The sequence below is a fragment of the Corythoichthys intestinalis genome, chromosome 15, assembly GCF_030265065.1.
Source record: "Corythoichthys intestinalis isolate RoL2023-P3 chromosome 15, ASM3026506v1, whole genome shotgun sequence".
Lineage (NCBI taxonomy): Eukaryota > Metazoa > Chordata > Actinopteri > Syngnathiformes > Syngnathidae > Corythoichthys > Corythoichthys intestinalis.
This window is the reverse complement of record NC_080409.1, coordinates 24,313,377-24,338,193: the sequence shown is the minus strand read 5'-3', so window position 1 is coordinate 24,338,193 and position 24,817 is coordinate 24,313,377. Positions and strand designations below refer to the sequence as shown.

Genomic DNA, 24,817 nt, shown 5'->3' with positions numbered 1-24,817 from the left:
GTTAAATATATTTGTTTTAGTGGTCTTGTCATAGTCATACTATGACTACAAGCACGCACGATTATATTCATATTTACACGTGCAGAGAGGGCAACTGAAGAGCTTTAAAATAATAACAATAATTGACCGCGTAGTTTTTGAGTTAGAGCCATAGCAACTCCTTAGCAACGAGGGACGCGGTTCGCTGCCGACCGCTACTCGATGACGTAACTTCCAGGAAGCCACTCTAACACGGAAGTATAGCACTACGCGGCTGTCGTCATATACTGCAAACATTTTCTGTGTTTTACTCGCAAAATTCATATGCCATCTCGATGTGTAGCGATGTACTGCTCTCACGAAGGCTCGAAACTTTATGAGTGGCCCAAAAAAAAATCTTCTGCAAGGATTTGGACCGCTTTTGTGAGAGTGAAGCGGAAGAACTTTTCTCCTGTTCCTCGGTCGGTACTTTGTTTTCATCATTTCAGCGACGACAGCTTTGACAACCTACTAGAATACAGCCTTGGTTTTACAAAAATGTAAGTAGACCCTTACTGAATTTTCTTATTCTAAAATGTGATGCATTTCTGTTGATATACGAGTGCAAATCCTACTGCCTGTTCGTTGAAGTGCGACATGTTTTTATAGGCAAGGCAAGGCAAATTTATTTATATAGAACAATTCAACACAAGGCAATTCAAAGTGCTTTACATCACATGAAGATCATAAAAATCACATTTAAATCAACACAACGTAAAAACCAAGACAAAAGATTGCATTTAATCACAGAATAAAAATAAATAAATAAAAATAAAACAAAAATAAAAATAAAACAAAAACTACTACTACTACTACTAATTGAAATCAGCAATGGAGATAAGCACGAGAGGAATAGAAAGCAGGTAGATTGAAATATATAGACAGTTATGGATATGCAGTGCTAAACAAAAGCGTTTTTAGCCCTGATTTAAAAGAGCTAACAGTTTGAGCATACTTCAGACGTTCGGGTAACTTGTTCCAGAGGTGAGGAGCATAATAACTAAATGCTGCCTCACCCTACTTGGTTCTTGTTCTTGGAACATGCAGAAGACCGGTTCCAGACGACCTTAGGGGTCTAGATGTCTCATAGGAATCTAACAAGTCAAGCATGTATTTTGGTCCAAGGCCATTAAGTGTTTTGTAGACGAGCAGTAGTATTTTATAGTCTATCCTTTGACTCACGGGAAGCCAGTGTAGCGATTTCAAAACCGGTGTAATGTGGTCCAGCTTCCTTGTATTTGTGAGGACTCTGGCTGCAGCATTCTGTACTAGCTGCAGCTTCCTGACTGATTTTTTTTATCAGGATCTGTAAATATACCGTTGCAATAGTCCAGTCTGCTGAAAATGAATGCATGCATAAGTTTTTCCATGTCTTGTTGAGTCAGAAGCCCCTTAATTCTGGTTATATTTTTAGGTGGTAATAAGCGGATTTAGTGACGGACTTTAGATGGCTATCAAATTTTAGGTCTGAGTCAATAATTACGCCAAGGTTTCTGACTTGATTTGTAGCTGTAAGTGACATTGTGCTAAGTTGGCTGCTTATCTTTGACCTTTCCTTTTTTGGCCCAAAAATGATCACCTCTGTCTTCTCCACATTTAACTGGAGAAAATTCTGGCACATCCATTCATTGATTTGATGAATGCATTTACTCAGGGAGACTAAGGGACTATAATCATGTGGGGACACAGAAATGTACAGTTGTGTGTCATCTGCATAGGCGTGATAGGAGATGTCATACTGTTCCATTATCTGAGCTAACGGAAGCATATAGATGTTAAATAAGAGTGGTCCAAGAATTGACCCTTGAGGGACTCCACACGTGAATTTGGTTCGTTCTGACTGATAGTTTCCGATTGACACAAAGAAATCCCTATCATGTAAATAGGATGTGAACCACTGAAGAATAGTGTCAGTAAGCCCTACCCACTGTTCCAATCTGCTGAGTAGTATGCTGTGATCAACCGTGTCAAATGCGGCGCTGAGATCCAATAGTAGCAGAACAGATGATTTGCTTGCATCGGTATTCCGACGAATATCATTTAGGACTTTGATAAGCACGGTCTCGGTGCTGTGTTGTGGCCGAAATCCAGACTGAAATGAGTTAAAAAGATTGTTTTGCATCATAAAAGTCTGGATCTGTTCGAACACAACCCTTTCGATAATTTTCCCCAGGAATGTCAGATTTGATATTGGCCTGTTATTACTAATGGTTGAGGCATCCAGATTAGGTTTTTTTAGGAGAGGTTTTATTACTGCAGTTTTTAAAGTCTGAGGTCCTGTTTGGAGAGAAGTATTTATATTCTGAAGTATGTCTGGGGCTATGCAATGAAAAACCGTTTTGAAAAAGTTTGTAGATAGGTTAGCCGACAGGTCGTCTATTCATGTGAATTTGATACATTTATTACTAGCTCTATGGGTATTATGTAAATCAAAATGTCCTCAGCACCAAATAGGACCTTGGCTAGTTATCTTTTGGCCTGACACAGGGTAAATATAAAGTCTACTAGCCTATGGATCCCTATACTCTTTTGTTATTCATTTCTAGGCTCCGTCTGAAGAAAAATGCAGTGCCAACAATCCACCTGCGAGACCCTGATGCACTGAATACATCCCAACAAAATCATAACTATTTTACTCCAACACCGAGGTCAGCCCATTCAAAGAGGGCAAGATCACGTCAAATAGATGCTGCTTTGTCTGAGGCATTATTATTAGATTGCCAAAAACATTCGGAGGTTTCTGAGATGGAGCCAATTGAATCAGCAACTGCTGAGAAGGGTAAGAAAATTATATTTTATTTCATAATTTTAATTTAACAATATTCATATCCAACTGTGATTTTTATTTTTTTTTTCAGGATGTCAAACATTAAAGATAAAGCAGCGGAAATGCCCAACACGACAAAAAAAGCGTTACAAGTCGGTCGCTATCCAGTTTCCTGAAGTCTAAAAGAGAAAGTGGGTAGACTCGGATGACGATACAAGTAATACAAGAAATTATTTAATTGTCCACAAGTTCACCACATTAATCCATTTGTAGCAAGAGTAGTCAGTCGCCCACTGCTTGGTCCTTTATAAAGTAATAGTTCAATTGTTTTGAGAGAGAAAATATGTAATCTGGAATGTAAATATACAAGAAAAAAAGGAGGTGGCGTTAGTTTTCTATCTCTTTGCAAACGTATTCTTTTATATAATTAGTCACAACGATTGTTTCCTCCTCTTCTTCTTATACAAGCTCTAGTTAACGTTGGCTCAGGACATTATAGTATCAAATGTGTTACTATACAGTGCTGGCCAAAAGTATTGGCACCCCTGCAATTCTGTCAGATAATGCTCAATTTCTCGCAGAAAATGATTGCAATTAAAAATGCTTTGGTAGTAATGTCTTCATTTATTTTCTTGCAATGAAAAAACACAAAAAAAGAATGAAAAAAGAATTAAATCATTATAATTTTACAAAAAACTCCAAAAATCACCCTCAGCCTAATACTTGGTTGCACAACCTTTAGACAAAATAACTGCGAACAACCGCTTCCGTTATCCATCAATGAGTTTCTTACAATGCTCAGCTGGAATGTTAGACCATTCATCTTTGGCCAACTGCTCCAGGTCTCTGAGATTTAAAGGTACCTTCTCCAAACTGCCATTTTCAGATCTCTCCACAGGTATTCTATAGGATTCAGGTCAGGACTCATTGCTGGCCACTTTAGAAGTCTCCAGTGCTTTCTCTCAAACCATTTTCTAGTGCTTTTTGAAGTGTGTTTTGAGTCATTGTCCTGCTGGAAGACCCATGACCTCTGAGGGAGACCCAGCTTTCTCACGCTGGGCCCTACATTATGCTGCAAAAATTGTTTGTCTTCAGATTTCATAATGCCATGCGCACGGTCAAACAGTCCAGTACCAGAAGTAGCAAAGCAACCCCAAAACATCAGGGAACCTCCGCCATGTTTGACTGTGGGGACCGTGTTTTTTTTCTTTGAAGGCCTCGTTTTTTCCCCTCTAAACTCTATGTTGATGCCTTTTCCCAAAAAGCTCTACTTTTGTCTCATCTGACTAGAGAACATTCTTCCAAAACATTTTTGGCTTTCACAGGTAAATTTTGGCAGACTCCAGCCTGGCTTTTCTATGTCTCTGGGCCAGAAGTGGCTCATGATGAGTCCCACTCATAGAGTCCCTTTTCATTCAGACGCCGACGGATAGTACGGGTTGACACTGTTGTACCCTCAGACCATCCGCACAATCTTTCGTCTAAATCTCTCGTCAATTTTTCTTTTCCGTCCACATCTAGGGAGGTTAGCCACAGTGCCATGGGCTTTACACTTATTGATGACACTGCGCACAGTAAACACAGGAATATTCAGGTCTTTGGAGATGGACTTATAGCCTTGAGATTGCCCATGCTTCCTCACAATTTTACTTCTCAAGTCCTCAGACAGTTCTTTGGTCTTCTTTCTTTTCTCCATGCTCAATGTGGTACACACAAGGACACAGGACAGAGGATGAGTCAACTTTAGTCCATTTTAACTGGCTGCAAGTGTGATTTAGTTATTGCCACCACCTGCTATGTGCCACAGGTAAGTAAGAGGTGCTGTTAATTACACAGATTAGAGAAGCATCACGATTTTTCAAAGGGTGCCAATACTTTTGTCAGGCCAATTTTTGGAGTTTTGTGTAAAATGATAATGATTAATTTTTTTCCCATTCTCTTTGGTGTTTTTTCATTGCAAGCAAAAGATGTTACTATCAAAGCGTTTGTAATTTCAATCATTTTCTGGGAGAAATTGAGGATTATCTGACAGAATTGCAGGGGTGCCAATAGTTTTGGCCAGTTCTGTAGCTTTGCTCACATCATGTATGACAAAATTGACTGATAACTGAAACAAATATACTAAGGCTATACCTGCACTGCATTTGTTTTTTTCCCAGTTAGACAGAGAATTATTAAATAACAGAAGCGGGCATTTTTGGGAATTTGCACAAAATAACATTGGAGACAAATCACCAAGCATCCTTCTGCTTTGATTTTGAACGAATTTATCACTAGTAGACATCCAGTCCATTTAAAGTGGGAAGGTGTCAGAGAATGAACATTTGCGCTCCCACTTTAAATGGATTGGGCGTAAAGTGCAGTCAATGGCAGACAATTAGTTAAGCAGTGTCTGACCAACTTAGTAAGCAATAATTTAGTGGGGGGGGGGGGTAGTTTTTCGGCCGATACCACACAGCATGGTTTTGGAATTGGTATTGTTAGAACTCCGAAGCAGGCCTGTTTGGTTTTTTTTTCTTCCTCCCAGTCATTAGCACTCATTCCACCTGTTCTGCACACCTGATCATGATCATAGCCTCCCTACTTATACACCCACAGCACTCTGCTTTATTGTGCGTTTGTTAGCCCTTACAGCAACTTACGAGTGTTTTCCATCATCTTACCTTTCCGGTTCTTGATATGCATTTTTGACGTTTTGGATTTTTGCTTCTAGCCCATACCTCATCTGTGCCTCTGCTCTATTGTCCGTCCAGTATTTCAGTGACCTGCAACCTGTGACAAGAACCGGACCCAGAACATTTCCTGCTTAGGCCTTTGCCTTGCTAGTCGAACAACCCTGCGGGCCTCACCGAAAGACAAGGCTTCTTCCTGTCGGGGAAATTGTTCAATAAATCTTATTCTGAGTTCTGCATTCTTAGGTCTGTTTGTTCCCTGATCCTTGTCAGGTATTTGGATCTAAAAATGGCATTGGTGCAACACTAGCGAATACTATACAAGTATACGTATACCATACCTAGGCAGGCAGTGGATGAGTTCAGGTTGTATAACACAGTTCATTACTTATTGTACTACTAGTATATACTATACTACTAATTGTAGGCCCACAGAGAAGGGTTTCCCGACAGGTCATAGTTTGCTCCAAGCATAGGTTTGCATAGGGACGGTACTAGGGACATAACACTACCAATTTTTCAGGATGCTCAAATTGACCCCACCATCTTTTAAGCAACCTTACTTGCATTGCATAATGAGTTCGGGTGTATAGGTAATTTAGGTTGTCTTCCATATGTTGTAAAGGATAGAACTGACATAACCATTATAAAGCGAATTATTTATTTTATCCATTTCATTTGCTGAATGTGCCAGTCCATTTCTTGCCCTCCAACGCACGTTTGATTGGCTGATGACTTGCATTTATTTAAAACGTATTTATTTATTTTCGACATTATCGATTTTAAAATATTTGTATTTGCAGCCTCTGCAGACATTTTTTCAGATAATCATGCATTAATCATAATCGAGGTAAAACGTTTTCATTTTTTGTTGCGTTTAGCTGTGCTTGCACAAAGCAGTAGTGTTTTAGCTGAAGGAAGGTTCCATTTTTACTTTTGTTATACCCTAAGAAGTTTTTTTTCCCAGTTATATTTTACTTAGACAATATTGAATGGTCTTAAGACAATTGTTTATTATTATTATTATTTTTTGCATTCCTGAGTAGTTGATGTTATTAACAAGTTTGTATTTATTGTGTATGCTAATATCATTCAAATTATGTTCAAATATTGCAATTTAAATTTGCTAATAAAATCTCAAAATTTATTCAGTTTTCAAAATGTTTCTTAATTAGTAATTGAAAACAAAAGTTTGAATCAAATGGTGTAACACCTGAACCAATACACATGAAAGTTAGTATAACTCAATACAGATGTATTTTGCATTGATCATTTAGCCTATCAATTATTTAGGTTCATATTTGTGAGAAATGCAGTCCTGACCCCCGTTCACTGAATTTGTGTGGTACTATTAATGTTCCGTCCGCAGCAAAAAGTTTACATGCAGGTTATGCTGTTATATTGTCCCAACGGCGTAGGTTTGCATAGGGACGGTAGGGACGTAACACTAGCAACTTTTCAGGATGCTCAAATTGTCCCTACCAACTTTTAAGCAACCTTATTTGCATTATATAATGAGTTCAGTTATATAGGTAATTTATATTGTTTTCTCATATGTTGTAAGGTCAGAATAGACCCTAATATTGTTTAGTGAATTATTTTCACAATGCTCAAACTTTTATTAATCCCTTTTCACTTGCTGGATGTGCAGGTCCATTTTTTTCCTCATACGCACGTTTTATTGGCTGATGACTAAACCCCCCCACGCCACACACGCACATGCATACTCACACAGCCCCGACAGATTCATGTCAACAACATGCCGCCTCTTCCGCCCCCTTCCGTGAGGCAGGATACTCGATTTTTTTCAGCCAGCAGCAGCCACTGCAAGTAATGTAAAAATATGTCAATGTTGTGGAGGTGTGGGAAACACCACTAATTTTGCTACTGCAAGTCCAACCTGCATCAGAGTTAGCATAACATCAAACTGTGTGAACTTGCTAACCTGCTATATTACTGCGGTCAGGCTAGAACAATGAAGTCAAGCTAGCTGTCCCTCATTTGGATCATTGTTTGCATTGTGTGCATTATGGTAATGCAATGCGGTGGCTTCAGAGAGCAGGTCCATTTATTTAAACAAACAAACAAACAAACAAACAAACAAACAAAACGATGAGCTATCCAAGAATGGGTCCATTTCAGGGGGACACTGACATGAAAGGAAATCATCTTTGAAATGAAATCACACATCAGAAGTTCATGAGAGTACTTTGGTTCAAGTCTTGAGGTAGTCTAGTATGCCTCAGATGTAGAATGGTCCGTGGATTTCTTTTTCATTCACTTTTATATTAAAATATTTTAGTTTGAGTTTCAGGGTGGTCCAGTGTCCCCCAGAAGTGGACCCATTCTTGGATAGCTATCCGTTATTTTAATGGAGGGACTTGCACTTCAAAAATGTTTCTTTAGTAGTTTTAAAAACAAAGGTTTGAATCGAACCTTGTATCACCTGAACCAATACACATTAAAGTTAGTATCAGTCAATACAGATTTATTTTGCATTGATCATTTAGCTTATCAATTAATTTGGTTCATATTCGTGAGAAATGTAGCCCTGACCCCCGTTCACTCAATTTGTTTGGTCTTATTAATGTCCCGTCCCCAACAAAAAGTGTACATGCAGGTTATGCTGTTATATCGTCCCTACCAATGTTGAGACCAAACCTACACCCTTGTATCGTCCCTACCAATTTTGAGACATTCGCGGTACGACTCATTCACGCATTGCCGCAAACAGCCTACAATGGCGCCGTTTTACTTACAGTATATACAGAGATAAGAGGCAATGTCAAGTGAGTGGAGTAGATACAAGCATTCATTGGGGCCGTGCTTTTAATTGGCAAAAGCTTTGTCATCTCTCCCACAGCAACTATAAATATTGTGGGAAGCGAAGTGAGGAAGAATGACAGGAGTTGATCTTTTTCTTAACACCCTGTAGTGTACCCAAAGCAGAGAAGAAATAGCATTTGCAGCCACCACACACAGTCATGGTTGCACCACTTCCTATCATGCATTTGGGCAGAATAGTTAAGTCGCTACAGTATCATTTACTGAAAGCTCAACAAATACACTAGATGGCAATATTTAGTCACAATGTACAAACTCACATTTATCCTTTAAGAATTACAAGTCTTTCAATCCGTGGGTCCCTTTCACAGAAAGAATGTTAATAATGTTAATGCCATCTTGTGGATTTATTGTTATAATAAACAAATACAGTACTTATGTACAGTATGTTTAATGTATATATCCGTCTTGTTTTATCTTTCCATTCCAACAACAATTTACAGAAAAATATGGCATATTTTAGAGATGGTTTGAATTGCGATTAATTACGATTAATTAATTTTTAAGCTGTGATTAACTCGATTAGAAATTTTAATTGTTTGACAGCCCTAGTTAAATGTACACCTTATGCCTAACATATACAGAACACAACAAAACAGAATTGTTGTGGAACTCAAAATGTTGACTGGACAGTTATGGACTATGCACATTAAATCATTAGTAACATTAAATATTACACAATACACCAAAGTATATCAGTAGCCGTGTCCTTAAGTCTTTCTGATAGTTTTCCCCTGACTTTTTTACTGCAATAATATAATGAAAACCTGCAATTATGGCTTTTAGTTTTGGCCACCCCAAGATTTTAAGTGGCCCCATCTGACCACCCCTATGAAAAATTTCTGGAGGCGCCAATGCTCCGGAGTGAGGCCTTCTGGAAAGCACATGAGCAAGGCCCGTTTATATAGAATCTTGGTCAACTTCCCAGCAAGATCGCTATGCATCTTGAGGACAAGTTAAAGTTGGACGTCACACTCTTGTCAATGCAATATGGACGGGATGGGTGGCTAGAGGGCACCTGTTTGCCTCTTGCAGTCTCCCCCATCCTAAGACAATAGCATTGAATGGATGGGACTACATTAATTGCTCCATGCGAATGTGAGAAAACACAGTCTACCTCTAATCATCAACACGTCATATAATGTTTCAGAATAGGCCCCTCCCACTGTCTTCTTCCCCCCTTGCTCAACCTCTCCTTTGACTCTTGGACAGAGGCGGCACAACACCGGTGCGTGGACCGTGGAGGGAACGGGTAGAAGATGGCTGACTTAACCCGGCGCGAAAAACCCTCGGCGGCATCACCAGCTTCAAACCGGCCGCTGGGAAGCTGCAAGACATCCACCGTCTGGCGACTGTAAAGAGCTGCCTGTCGTCCCCGCTCCTTACCTTGCCTCTAGCCCCCCACCCCCTCGCCGCAAATATTGACAGAAGTATCAGCGAGAAAACATGGCAGAGATGGAAAAAGAGGGCAGACCTCCGGAAAATAAAAGAAGCCGAAAACCAGCTCACCCGGTGAAAAGAGAGATTAATGAAGAGATGAAGGTACAGTAAATTGATCTGCATGCTGTTTACGCGTGGAGTGCTTGTGAGGAACATGCGACCTTACTGTATAAGAGAATAATATGTTACAAGAGAGACTAACTTAAAATATGTTTGGTATTTTTAACGAACCTACCCTAAGTTCTATTGTTTTGGTGGTGCACCATGCCAACACCGTATGCACCGGCGTGACATCTTCATGCTGATACTTATGATTTTAACAACAAGTTTGAAAGCAGAGAGGAAAACTACGCTTGTGTTACTGTCGCTTTTTGACATCCATTCCGCCTCGTGTGTTAATACAGCTTCAATGAGTTGTTAGTAGAAATTCCCGTGCGCCATGAATGCACCTCGCGCCCCTACTACTATTATTACTACGCTACATGCACGGAGAGCATCCAATGCGCATAATTATACAAATCAATGGGGGAATACTCGCCTCCTCGTGCTGCGTTTATGTGCATATTTGGGCTGAGTAAAGGAGTGTGCGTTCGGGATTGCGTGTGTGCTGCCCGGCTGCTCGGAGATGTGTGATCCAGATGTGCGTCTGTTGTCAGCTTTACGCACTCACCAAGAGCACACTCTCCCGTGTTAGGCCTGCAAGGTTCGAGGACCAAATCACGTTGTTATCATTTGTGGCTTTTGTTCGCTTCACATGATATTGGAGCCCAGTGCGGTTAATTGAGGCGAAAGAAAGTGATCCGTTTGACGTGATCAGTGAAAGGCAGATGTTCTGTGTGTCGCTTTGTCTCCCGTCTCGGCATTGTTTGTACACATTTCGGCCAATCATATTCACATCACTCTTTTGGGTAAATGTGTAGGCGATCACAGTAAGGGCAATTGTGGAAATTGTGATTTTTAAGCTGTCAGGAGAAGCACTTGGTTTCTGAATCCCACCGAGACCTGATTCAACCCTTTTTGTCTGGCTCCATCCAATATGGGACGAATGCAAATGTGCTTTTCCCTATGACTGTAAAATGTATGCAGTCTTTTATTTCTGATGTCAGAATTTTACATCTTAACTATGGTTATTCCAGATAGGCCATATTTGTCCAATATTTAGGTTTTTAATAATACATAATAATAGAATGTTAGCATTGCGTTTCATTCATCCTTGATAAAATAGCTTTTTTAAGCAGAGGGTCAGATTTGAATGACTATCATTTACATATCCCATGCTGTAATTTTCACAATAAAACATTTATTTTGTGTAGCTGTCATTTAAATTAATTGAATTTTAAAAAACAACAACGAAAAAACTCAATTACATATTCAACCAACCAGTGAATTAGCTCAAGTACATGTGCGTCAAAACACAAGACATAACAGTCAGTACAATGGATATCAGTTCAATGCAAAACCACTACAAAAAACAATTTTAAATTAACTTTTCTCACAGTCTGAATTAAGCCTGTGAGCTATTATTTTTTAAAAAGTGCCATTTTAACATACTTTTCTTAAAAGGCAGCTGCTTGCTACACAAAAGAGCTCAGATTTTTAAAAATGCTACTTGTAACATGTTTATTATCACATAATCTTTGTTCTGCAATTCTAATGAATAAGCTCCAGCTCCAAGATGTGATTGACCAAATCATAGTTGGCCAATGTGAAGTGACAGTTGCACTCAGTGCTGAACTGGTAACGTGTATGGAGGGGAAACACCAAAGTTAATAGTTCTGTTAATATGAGGTGAAGTTGCATTAAATTGATGTGATTAAGGTTTCAAAACAATGGCAAATAAAAGACATACTGAATTAGAATTTGGAGCTCACTACTCAACCTTGAATTTCATGTTCAAAGACTCAAACAGGCTCACACACAAAAAGTTTTTTTTGTTTTTTTTTTTACCTGCAGACATGTGCTTTTAACAATGTACATTAACACATACTCTCTGAAACACAATTGCAAAAAATACAACACATTTCACATCATTCAGTCTTTAGGGGTTAAAATACAAACCCATACACAAATACACAATGTTCCCTTATAAGTACGCTGCTGAAAATTTTAACAGTCTGTCAGTGTTTCCTTCTGGCTGCAGCTTAATGTGTGCCATGGCAAAAGTAAGGTCTGGTGAGTAATCACGGGGAATAAGGAGTGGGCATGGAGGGGCGAGGCAAAGAAAGAGGGGAGAAAGGAATGTATGGAGCACAGAGCTGGCTAAGCTGTAAAAACTGAAACCTGAGCGTCTCAAACGGATCAGATATCAAGGAAAGGAGAGAGAAATGAAAGCAGAGAGGGAGCGGGAAGAGAAAGTAAAGCAGAGAAAAGTGGATAAGGCGTCTGCAAAAGAGAAAGTTTTATGTGGATTTGGGAATTTTATCATTTATGTTGTCTTCAGCTCTGCTTTCTACCCACTGTCATCATTAGTGAAACCAAAATAGATTATATTGGTCTTACAGCAGGAGGAAAGATGCTAGAGGAGATTCAGATTTTTAAAATGAAATATCTGCTCCAGAAAATATTCCACATAAATGATGTGCAGTTTGCACCTACCTGGATAACTGCTGGATGTCATTCAACTTTTGATTTTCTAAAACCGAAACACCTTCAGGAGTTCTGTCTATTCTCTTTCTATTAAAGAAGAATCTTGGACTTGCTTCATTTGGAAAGAGTTTGAAGACATAGTTGATTCAAAAAGATTTTGACCATTGCATTTTTTATGATTTGGCAGAAAACAATCCAGATACAAGAGAAGACTATATACTTTATAGAATTACAGCCTAGCTTTCATTTTTAGTTGATTTTTGCAGTTAATTTGACAGTGGTAATAAAATACTTTTTTAAAGTTAGATTTTGACACAGAGAGCCAACATACATCCAAATTAATGTCTCACCAAAGGGGTCATTCAATGTTGTAACACTTCAAAACCACATGTCAACCTCATGATGGTGCTAGAGTAAAAGTGAAGCGCTTACTCAAGACTTTCATGTAAGGGTCTAATTACGTCAGTAAATAGGCCTATAGTGGTTCAGCATTGTTGCCTCGCAATAAGAAATGTTTGAGTTAAAATCTCAGCTTTCTGTGTGGCCTTAATATAATTCTTAAAACTCCAACCAGCTCCAAGGTTTTAGAACAGTGAAGTAAATTCCTTTATTTCTATAACCTTGTAGACCCTGAAAATATTTGAGTTTGACAGATTAATATACGACAAGAGAGCAACTTTTCATCGTTTACCTCATGGTATACACATCTGGGTTTGATTCAAATCTTTTGTTTGAACTTGCCCATTTTTCATGCGTGTAAAAGTGTGAAAACATTTGAAAAACATAGGTTTTTGATGCATGTGTCGTATCGCATTGAGTTAACAAACAATAGTTAAACATCTTTGTGGAGTTTCAGGTTTGTGTCAGACTGGATGTACAGTTGGTGCAACCAACCTGAAATCCAGGGAAAAGCAATTGTGAAGCTGAGCTGACAAAATTGCATTAGATATATTGCAAAAACAGTGTCCATAGCTAGTGCAACCATTCGAATGTCTTATATTAAAATATATATACATATATGGCGGAAAACACTCAGGTGACTTGTTTTGCTCTGAGACCCGCAATTTGGCCAAATTTCAAAATTGTCTAACATGCATGTGTGATACATCATTGGAAAGCTTAAAATCTCAATTTTGGGGGGGAAGAAAAATTTGGGACAGGAGGGCATTTTTAAAAACAAAATGTTTTTCAAACAGCAAAACCCTATCTTGAGGTGAGAGCACGCGAGAGCAGAATTACAGACGCCATGATTTTAACGAGATATTATCGCGTACTTACCTTGTTTCGATCCAAAAACTCGATTTCGCATGTATCGCTGAGTGTCAAGACACAGCTGTGAATGGCCACAACTGGATTTGTTTGGGATTTTATGGGTGAAACACGGTAATATAACAAGGGTCGCGATGCAGAAATTGCAGACATCAAGGAGTGGTCGAGATTTTCTTTTTCATATATTTACCCTTTTAAACGTTTTTTTTTTTTTTTTTTCATTAGGAACAATTATTTATCATCTAACTGTTAGATGATTTTTCCACGATATGTTAGATTCTAACATATCGGGGAAAATGCGACAGTAACCAAAAAAATACAATTTAGCGATAGTTATGAGGTAGATATCCAGGACTTTTTTACAGACGCGATTTTTTTCATTGTGTCGTAATTGTTTTAAAAGTTTAAAATATGTGAGTGAATAATTTTATAAAGTCTTTTTTTTTAACAAAATATTAGACCACAATTAATGATTCTAAGCTAAAAATGACATTTTGAATAATAAATATAATTACTTACCGTGTTTTCATGGCTGGGTTGAAACAAAAGTGGTTGCGCGACGTCTGTAAACAGGGGTTTCCAGGGTGAAACAGGCAAATTAAAAATAGTTTGGGGGCTTAATGCGCCATGAATCTGCTATGGCAGCATATAGACATATTGCTCTATCAAACACAACAGTTGTTTTGGCTTAAAATACAGCAGTTTCTTTTAAAGAGGAGTGCAAGAGCAGAGACTGCATTTTCAGTCTTGTCTGTGTTTTCCGCCATATATATACATATATATATATTTATAAAATGTATGTATGTATGTATGTGTATATACAGTATATATATAATATATATACTGTATATACACATACATATACATACATATATATGTGTATATACAGTATATATATAATATATATACTGTATATACACATAGCCACAGAGCCATGAGCTTTACGCTTATTGATGACACTGCGCACGGTAGACACAAGAACATTCGGGTCTTTGGAGATGGACTTGTTGCCTTGAGAATGCCCATGCTTCCTCACAATTTTGCTCCTCAAGTCCTCAGACAGTTCTTTGGTTTTCTTTCTTTTCTCCATGCTCAATGTGGTACACAGAAGGACACAGAAAAGAGGTTGAGTCAACATTAATCCATTTTAACTGGCTGTAAGTGTAGTTTAATTATTGCCACATCCTGTTATGTGCCACAGGTAAGTAACAGGTGCTGTTAATTGTACAAATTCGAGAAGAAATTACATGATTTTTCAAAGGGATTTTTCAAATACTTTTGTCCAGCCCATTTTTGGAGTTTTGTGTAAAATGATAATGACTTTTTTTTTCAATCTCTTTTGTGTTTTTCATTGCAAGCAAAATAAATGAAGGTATTGCTACCAAAGCATTTGTAATTGCAATCATTTTCTGGGAGAAATTGAGCACTATCTGACAGAATTGCAGGGGTGCCAATACTCTTGGCCAGCAGTGTACTGTATGTAGTAAATTACAATTGTCAAATGAGTAAACAAAGAAAAATAATGATAGTTCAGGACAAAACCAATTGAAATCTGTCCAGAAAAAGCATCATCAATGACATTAGAATCACATTTGCTAATGCATAGGCTGCACAATATCCTGTACATCTTGTTCAGAGCATACTGAAAGATTGAGTATGTTATCATGCTGTTGGAAAGCAGTATCAGCCCCAAGGTTGGAATGCTGCTTATGAGGAGTTAATTGCTCCAAGATTGTTGTCGGTGTAAAATGTGTTGTACTGGAATGGGTGACTTTAGGCCTATTGATCAACAATAGTATCGTTGGTATTATATTACAATTTGTAACTTAATCATCACACAAAGACTGAAGGGCAACGGAAAATTCAAACTTTGTGATTCTATGAGCCACCTACTTTAAATATTAAATAGTATATGAATCATATCCTTATGGGCAAGATTGGCACTGTAGTCACTTGGACCAGATGGATGCCAAAATATGCAGTATCGTCCACGATTATTCTCCAGGCCGTCAGTGTTAATTTCCATGAATCCCGCTTTCAGCAGAACACCAGTATGCTCACAGAAGGAGAGAACGAGTAAACAAGACAGTGCCAATGAATGTTAATGATATGTAAGTTAACACACGCTGAAAAACATAAACATTGGCTATTTTATACTGCATGTAGAACGGAAAATTGACATATAAAATGGCCAACAACAGTTTTTGCTATCGGACGACAAGTCGATATAGTAATTATCGTCACAGGAGTAGGAGAGTTAGCATAAACATATACACACTACAAGAATAGACTACACCACTGATTAATGATAATAAACTTAATGATACAATTTTGATTCATATTTCTAATTTTTCATATGATCCCTTTTAAGTTTGCAATTGATTTTTAATTAATTTTTCATGTATATACTTGTAACCGATTCAGGGTGTACCCCGCCTACTGCCCATAGTTAGCTGGGATAGGCTCCAGCACCCCCGTGACCCTTGTGAGGCTCAGCGGCCCGGAAAATGAATGAATGAATATTTACTTTTTTGGGGGTTTTCATGGTAATAAAATTGGGGGGGTTTTATTTTTATTTTTATGAAGTGGAATAAAGTTTGCCATTTAGAGACCAAATGTGAAGTAAGGTTGGCCAACCATGTTTTTGAATAATATCAATGGCTAAACAATTATAAGCATATTTTCGTTATTTTTTTTAACGCAACCCTTCCAGATTCTTTGTTTAACCCATAGCAACGCCCTTGACAACGAAAATGCTTTTCTTCGACAATCTTTGGGAATTACATCACACAGAGAACTGCGAGGGAAGTCCGTAATAGAACAGTATTGTTGCATTGCTTCTCGGTAAGATGCCACGGCGGTGTGTGGCCATGTATTGTTTTCAATCTAAAAAAAACTTGTATGAGTGGCCAAAGGATAGCAGGGCACGTAAATGGACATCTTTCGTTCGCATGAAGCGAATGAATTTCACGCCATCATCGAGTAGTGTTCTCTGTTACAAACACTTCGAAGATGCCTGCTTCCTCAACCGGTTTGCTGAAGCAGAGCTGCCATCTGTTGTGGAAAGAGCAGTAGAAGCTGGTGATGTTAGCCGAAAGCTAACTCGTGGCAATCCCCCTTCATAGTTGTATTGAGTTAATTTTGCCTACACTTATAAATTCGTCAAAACTTTTCTTTTACCCCAGGCAATAGTAGGTGGTTTATATACCTGACATGTTTCGGCGAACACTTCCGCCTCCTTCCAAGGGTCCGAAGGCGGAGGTGTTCACCGAAACATGTCAGGTAAATAAAAGCTAACGTTGCTAGCTTATACTGTTCATTCCAAACATGATCGGGGATTCGTCAAAACTTTTCTTTTATCCCAGGCAATAGTAGGTGGTTTATTTACCTGACAATTGTTTCGGCGAATACTTCCACCTCCGTCCGAGAGTCCGAAGGCGGAGGTGTTTGCCGAAACATGTCAGGTAAAGAAAAGCTAACGTCGTTAGCTTCTATTGTTCATTCCACAACATGATCGGGGATTAGGGTTGCCACCTGTCCCTTAAAATAAGGAACGACCCGAAATTGGGAATTAAATGTTGCGTTCCATATTGAACTAATACGGAATATAAATGAATAGATAAATTTCTATACATTTTAGGAGTTTTGGGGATGTCCCTTTTTTTCTCTGCCTGTACAGCTTTGGGCGCGAGGGGGGCGTCCCGTTTTTCTTATTTCGGAAAGGTGGCAACCCTATCGGGGATTTGTCAAAACTTTTCTTTTATCCCAGGCGGTGGTTTATTTACCTGACATGCTTCAAATCATAAAAATAATAACAGCCTATATCTTACCAATCTTGTAATCTCGATGGGTCTTGTCTCCATTCCATGTCAAGTAGTCTTGGCACATTGTTTGCATCCTGATTAGCGTCTGGCTAATACATGTACGGTCCAACATAGAATTCCAACCTCCTCCTCTTCCTCTAACTCTGCAAACACTTGGATCTCCTCACTTGCACTCGATCTATCGCTTATATCGCTGTTTGAATTATTGTTTGAAGGGCTTTGTATGGCGGCCGTATGGAGCGCTGCCATCGCTGTTCTCGGTGTGACGTATCACTTCCGGGTTCATCCCCTTTCAAGCTCGAACTTCGGAAACGCGGTTATTTTGTCAAATATACAACATATAAATTATTTTTTCATGCTTTATTTGTTGGACAGTGTTTAATTACTTTAATTGTGACCCTATTTGGCATTCACATTTGGTCTTTAAGTACCTGTATTCCACCATTTCCCATCATTATGAAGGGTTGAAGAGTTTCGTTTTTATATTTTCTTTCGAGTTTTCTGTCATCATACTTGCGTAAGTGTACAGTGGATGCTTTGGATGGAATTTTCTTTACAATTGCCCTTTGACTCTATTTGATGCTTTATAGTGGCTTTGTTTTATTTTAATTTTATTCTCAACCTTAGGTTACCTCAGGTCGAGAGGGGGTTTGCTAAATTTTAAAGTAAACTTAAAACCTATTATTTTCCCTTAATGTTAAATATTCTTATAATCCGAATGATTGAAAATGCACAAGTCGCTCAATATTACTTAAGACTAATTACTTTTCCTTAAGGTGGAGGAGATGCAAAAGAGGTAAATGTAAGGATTGTCATGCCTATAACAACTGAGACCATTCGTTCACAAGGGTTTTTACTGTGGTCAAAAGAGGGACTGTTGGGATTAAATACAGTGGTATAAAAAAGTATCCGAACCTTTTGGTATTACTCACATTTCTGCGTAAAATCACCATGAAATGTGATCTGATCTTTGTCAAAATCACACGGATGAAAAAGCAGTGTCTGCTTTAACTAAAACCACTCAAACATTTATAGGTTTTCATATTTTACCGAGGACAGTATGCAAACAATGACAGAAGGGAAAAATAAGTAAGTGAACCATCACATTTAATATTTTGTGGCCCCCTCTTTGGCAGCAATAACTTTAACCAGACGCTTCCTGTAGCTGTAGATCAGTCTAGCACATCGATCAGGACTAATCTTGGCCCATTCTTCTCTACAAAACTTCAGTAGTTCAGTCAGATTCCTGGGATGTCTGGCATGAATCGCTGTCTTAAGGTCATGCCACAGCATCTCAATGGGGTTCAAGTCTGGACTTTGACTTGCCCCCATTCCAGAACGTGAAATTGTGTTCTTCTGAAACCATTCTGAAGTTGATTTACTTCTGTGTTTTGGATCATTGTCTTGTTTCAACATACATTCTCTTTTTAGCTTCAACTGTCTGATAGAAGGCCTCCGGTTTTCCTGCAAAACACCCTGATAAACTTTTGAATTCATTCTTCCATTAATGATTGCAAGTTGTCCAGGCCCTGAGGCAGGGAAACAGCCCGAAATCATAATGCTCCCTCCAACCTTTCTTCTCGGTGGGGATGAGGTGTTGATGTTGGTGAGCTGTTCCATTTTTCCTCCACACGTGACGTTTTGTGTTACTTCCAAACAATTCAACTTTGGATTTCATCAGTCCACAAAATGTTTTGCCAAAACATCTGTGGAGTGTCCAAGTGCCTTTTTGCGAACATTAAACGAGCAACAATGTTTTTTTTTTTTAGACAGCAGTGGCTTCCTCTGTGGACTCCTTCCATGAACAGCATTCTTGGCCATAGTTTTACACATAGTTGATGTGTGCACAGAGATATTGGACTGTGCCAGGGATTTCTGGAAGTCTTTAGCAGACACTCTATAAAGTTTTTTTTTACCTCTCTGAGTATTCTGCGCTGAACTCTTGGCGTCCTCTTTGGTGGACGGCCACTCCTTGGGAGAGAAGCAACAGTCCCAAACTCTCTCCATGTGTAGACAACTTCTTTGACTGCCGCTCGATGAACATCCAGACTTTTAGAGATGGTTTTGTATCCTTTACCAGCTTTAAACCAATCAACAATCCTTGATCGCAGGTCTTCAGACTGCTCATTTGACCAAGCCATGATGCACATCAGACAATGCTTCTCATCAAGACAATTCTTACCAGGTGTGTGTTTTATAGTGGGCAGGGCAGCTCAGTGATTGGGCACACACCTGATTTAAATTGTTTGGTAAAAATCGGTTTCAATTGCTCTTTAAGTCTCCTTAGGCAGAGGGTTCACTGACTTATTTTTCCCCCTTCTGTCATTGTTTGCATTCCATCCTCATTAAAATGTGAAAACTTAGAAATGTTTGGGTGGTTTTAGTTAAAGCAGACACTGTTTTACATATGTGTGATTTTGACAAAGATCAGATCACCATTTGATGGGGATTTTATGCAGAAATGTGAGAGATTCCAAAAGGTTCAGATATATTTTTATACCACTGTAAAATTAGCTCCATGACTATGTTTACATTTTTATTTTACATTATTTGATAATCTAATAATCATTATTGGTTTGATCACACTTGCTTATGAATCTATTCGCATAAGTTAACAGCGTGTCACGCTCCTTAATGCCGACGCCATGAGACAGTGAATTCGTTTCTCACAATCACACAGAATCCCAGTCCTACTTTGTTTCGTAGCATTACATACTTATAGCTGCGCTGCCATTGTATATTGCCTAGCATTCCTGGCATCCAATTGGCTAAGAGGGACCTCTACTGTTATTCTATCTGTGTATCAACATCCTCTTCATTCGCTTTACAGTTTTACATGAGTGTATTAAATTTTATTTTTTTTACTCTATTCTTGGGTTTGTACAATATGCACAACTCACATTTTATGCCTATTGTGCAACAATGTAATTGTAACATGTATTGGCACATGTTTTGATGCATTTTTATGCATTATAAAATACTTATGTCTGAATTTTGGGGGACTTGAAACAGGGCATTTACATGGAAAACGTGTCTACTCACAGAATTTTCAAGTTAAGAAACTACTTCCAGAACTAATTAATTTCCTAAATAGAGGTACCATTGTAGTGTCCGTCGACCTCTGCTGGGGTCCTGTTGACTTTAAAATTCTAAATTATAACACAGTATACATTGTCTGATGAGGAAAAAGTACAATGAACCTGTGTATCCATCTGTTTCAGAATAGGTGTTGTCATTTCGCTCAGTGTTCAATTAAACATCCTCAGATTTCACAGATTTACTAGATTTGTTAGTAAATTGAGGCGAGATTATCCAGTAGTCATGCTTTTTGTTACCTTTTTGGGGTAGTCATGTGTAAAATGTACATACGGAAAAATAAGTGTTGAGAAATTATATTGTTTGAGTGTATATTGCCAATGACACTTGTTGCCTGGCCGAGGGCACACATACTAATAAATAAGTGATCTTTTCAATGTGCAACCTATAAGAAACCTGTCGGTGGCTGATCTGTATATAGCTTCTTCTTGTAGTTTGCACAGAGCTGAGGTTTGTGATTCTGCTTTGATGAGACGCCAACCAGGATTAGATTCCACTCGTTATAATCCTCCCACTTTCTCCAAGTTGTGGGGTGACACAAGGGACAGGGTGCACGGAAGGAAAATGAGACACCCAGAGAAAAAGATGCTGTGTTTTCTTCTCTTTTCCACTGTTTTGCACCGGACTGCATGTAATGTGATTGCTACTGTTTTTATCTAATTGGAAGCAGTTGCTGGATGCTGTATTTGTGTCAGACAATATCTTTGAACTAAATATTGACTGGCAAGTGTGGATACGTTAAGTGCAAGCATTTGTTGTTAGTTTTTTGTCAATGTGACCACACTACTACTACTACAGTTGTCACGATACTAATATTTTCAACTCGATGTCCAAAAAAATACTTGAAACCTGGTACCATTTTCAATCCTACATAAACAGAAAACCCAAAATTAAATGTCTTTTTTTTAATGAACTCGTTTCTTGCCAAAGACTGCGATAGACGTCCAATCATGTGGCTCTTAAAAACTGAATTATAACTCTTTGAATGAGTTCATCATGAGCAGACGTCCAATCCTACTGAAGTGGGGGGAGGTAGCTGTTCATTCGATGTCAGACCTCCCACTTCAAATGGATTGGACGTTTAGAGCCGTCACAATGGAAGCCAAAGAGTTAACAAGAAAAAATGCAAATACGTATGTCCTCCATTACTGTCAAGAGCAGTATAAAATTAAATTTGCCCTATGACAAAAAAATTCGGTTGGCCTGTGGTTGTGCAAAAAAAAAATGAGTATCAATTATTTTGCATTGAAGTACAGTGTATCACACAAGTGAGTATACCCCTCGCATTTCTGCAGATATTTAAGTATATCTTTTTATGGGACAACACTGACAAAATGACACTTTGACACAATGAAAAGTAGTCTGTGAAAGCCTGCAAACAGTTTGCTGAAGACATGTCAACAAAGCACATAGATTACTGGAGCCATGTCCTATGGTCTGATGAGACGGGTGGGCTTTCTTGTGTACCGTCTTCAGAAGAGGCTTCCTCCTGGGGTGACACCCATGTGCACCAATTTGATGTAGAGTGCGGTGTATGGTCTGAGCACTAACAGGCTGACAACCTACCTCTTCAATCTTCGCAGCAATGCTAACAGCACTCCTGTAACGAGTCACATGACATTTTGGAGGGAAAATGACAACCAGTACTCAATTTGGACATTTAGGGATGTAGGTTTTTTCATAGGGGTATAGACCCTACTCACCAACGTCACAGAATGACGTGTCGCTGTATCCGGCCGCCATATTGTCCATCTCTGTTTAGCCCTATTCTCAATGGTTTCAATTAGTCGTTCAGTTTATAGAGCAATTCATGGAAGCCCCGGTGCTTTCAGACGCTGTAAACTCATTGGATGCGTTGCATAAAAGGCGTTATGTGGAAAAGCTTCAGTCTATCCATTCGCCAGATCCAGATTTGATGCCTAAATCGATATTTTTCGACCCACTGTCTTCACCCTCTCTGCCTGACATCTGCTACCCTGATATCTACAACTATCTTGTCCACACAAAATCAGCCTATTCTCACGAAAGTTTGAAAAACTTTAAGAGCAGCACTCTAAGCAAGATTACCCTGTGTGATTTCTAAAATGGCGACAATCAAAAAAAAAAAAGTTGACTGCGATGGCCGACGCTTCAAAGATAGGTGGATATTGGACTATTTCTTCAATAAAACACGCAACAACTGTGTCTGCCTCATTTGCAAAGAGACAGTCGCTGTTTTCAAAGAGTTCGATGTGACGCAATATTACTAAACAAGACACGCTGACATGTAAGACAACATTACAGGGAAGATACGCAGCGAGAAATTATAGCAACTTGAAGCTAGTTTATTTTTTCACAGCAGCAGTATTTCGCAAGAGTCCGAGTGTTGAAAGAGAAAGCCACAAAGACGAGACTGTGGAAATTATGAATTAAAAAAAATAATAAAGCAAATGTGACACACAGAAGGGCTTGCTAAAATTTGTTTAAATATATTGTTCTACGTAAATCAGCCAAGGTAGCCCCCCGCATTTTTACCAAACCAAATCTGGCCCCCTTTGCAAAAGGTTTGGACACACCTGTTTAACTGATGATCCGTAGACGAGGCCAGCTTCTTTCACTTGGTACCAGCTAAATATTATTCAAAATGTAATGATGGTGGAAGAAATAAGCATCTTATATTTGGAACTGTATGTTGTCGGCGATTAGCCTCGCAATGATCTTAATTGTGGTTGTCAGCCCAAAACCCTCTAAATATATATTAAATGCAACTTACCAGATATAAAATGACTACTACGTTTGGAGCCCAGTTTTCTCGTCGAATTGCAGCAGTCCATCTCGCTCTCCTCTCCGGGTCTCTCGGAATACGGTAGAACTTCAAGTCTCTCCGTCTATCTTCTCTGTTATTGCAACCAACCGCCACACATGCCTTCACCATTTTGATTATTAATGTTTTTTTTTTTTTTTTTTTTTTAAACTTTGTTTATTGAAGCAATATAGTACAAGCAAATGAGGTAACAACATTCGAGCATTTTTTTCCCCCCCCATTGAACCTTAAAAAAAAAAAAAAAAAAAACAACAGAAAAAACCCTCACCCAACCAATACCCATAGCACATATCCTCAAAAAGCAATATATTGTTAATATAGTTGTTTCCCTTTAAAGGGCAAAAGAGCACAGACCAAGAAACGGGAGAAAAAAAAAAAAAAAACATATATAAATATATATACACCTTTATATTGGTGTAATTTTTCAGGCATAGTTCAAGAATCCACACAGAGATGGCAATTTGTGCTTCTGACATATGCAAAAAACGGGTTCCAAGCGTTCTCAAAGGACGCAACTGATCCACAGAGTGTCAGTCTTATCCTTTCCAATTTGAGAAAAAAAAACATCTCCTTGATCCAATATGATTGCGTAGGTGGAACTGAAGATTTCCACCTCAAAAGAATTAGCCTTCTGGCCAGCAAGGTTGCGAATGCTATGAGGTCCCCCTTCTGAGGAGGTAGACCATATGCAGAAGGAACCACACCAAACAAAGCAGTCAAGGCATTTGGAGCAATATCTATCTCTGTTATCTTTGATAGAGCAGTAAAAATATCAGACCAATATGAAGTTAAAGACGTACAAAACCAGAACATGTGTGCATAATCGGCTGAGGCCTGCTTACAGCGATCACACGTGGAGGAGACTGTATGAAATATTTTAGCTAGCTTAGCTTTGGTATAGTGAGCTCTGTGTAGAATCCTACACTGAGTGAAACTGTGTCTGGCGCAGATTGAAGATTTGTGTGTCCTACATAAAATTTTCCTCCAGACCTCTTCAGATATACTCATTCCCAAATTTGATTCCCAGACTGCCTTAAGGGCATTTACAGTACTATCTGAGCTGATTTTATAAATATTAGAATAAACCGTAGTTATTGCACCCTTTGACGATAATAAGGGTTTTAAAAAGATATCTAAGGCAGAGGCAGCAGGGAGTGTTGGGAAACTTGGCCAAATAGAGCGAGCATAACTGCGAATTTGGAGATACCTGAAAAAATGACAATTGGGCAATGAATGATTATTAATGTTAACGAGCAGAAAAACACGCCATAATAGGAGGAATTTACGTAGCGGTAATGCATCAACACGACGAGTAGACGGACAATATGGCGCAGAGGCGTGCTTGTGACGTCATGTGAGTAGGGTCTATACTCTTTTGTTGCCAGGGCTTTCGATATTAATGCCTATATTTTGAGTTATTTTGAGGGGAAAATAAATTAACTCTAGCTGCACACAGACTACTCTTCATTGTGTCAAAGTGTCATTTTGTCAATGTTGT

The 24,817-nt window shown here is 38.7% G+C and overlaps 2 protein-coding genes across 5 annotated transcripts in view; both read left to right on the top strand.

Annotated features, from left to right (window-relative positions):
- Nucleotides 1-86: 86 nt before the first annotated feature.
- LOC130930922 (THAP domain-containing protein 2-like) lies at nucleotides 87-3,264 on the top strand. Its single transcript, XM_057859250.1, has 3 exons — nucleotides 87-518; nucleotides 2,565-2,797; nucleotides 2,877-3,264. Exons 1-3 carry the CDS (start codon nucleotides 304-306, stop codon nucleotides 2,966-2,968), a joined length of 540 nt encoding a protein of 179 aa, XP_057715233.1. The 5' UTR covers nucleotides 87-303; the 3' UTR covers nucleotides 2,969-3,264.
- A 4,301-nt stretch (nucleotides 3,265-7,565) lies between these two features.
- Nucleotides 7,566-24,817, top strand: part of sobpa (sine oculis binding protein homolog (Drosophila) a) — a 98,564-nt gene continuing 81,312 nt past the window's right edge. For all 4 annotated transcript variants that reach the window (XM_057859249.1, XM_057859247.1, XM_057859248.1 and 1 more), the window contains exon 1: nucleotides 7,566-9,843. In XM_057859249.1, coding sequence (XP_057715232.1) covers nucleotides 9,748-9,843 — 96 coding nt within the window. In that variant the 5' untranslated portion in view covers nucleotides 7,566-9,747. The remainder of the gene's footprint in view (nucleotides 9,844-24,817) is intronic.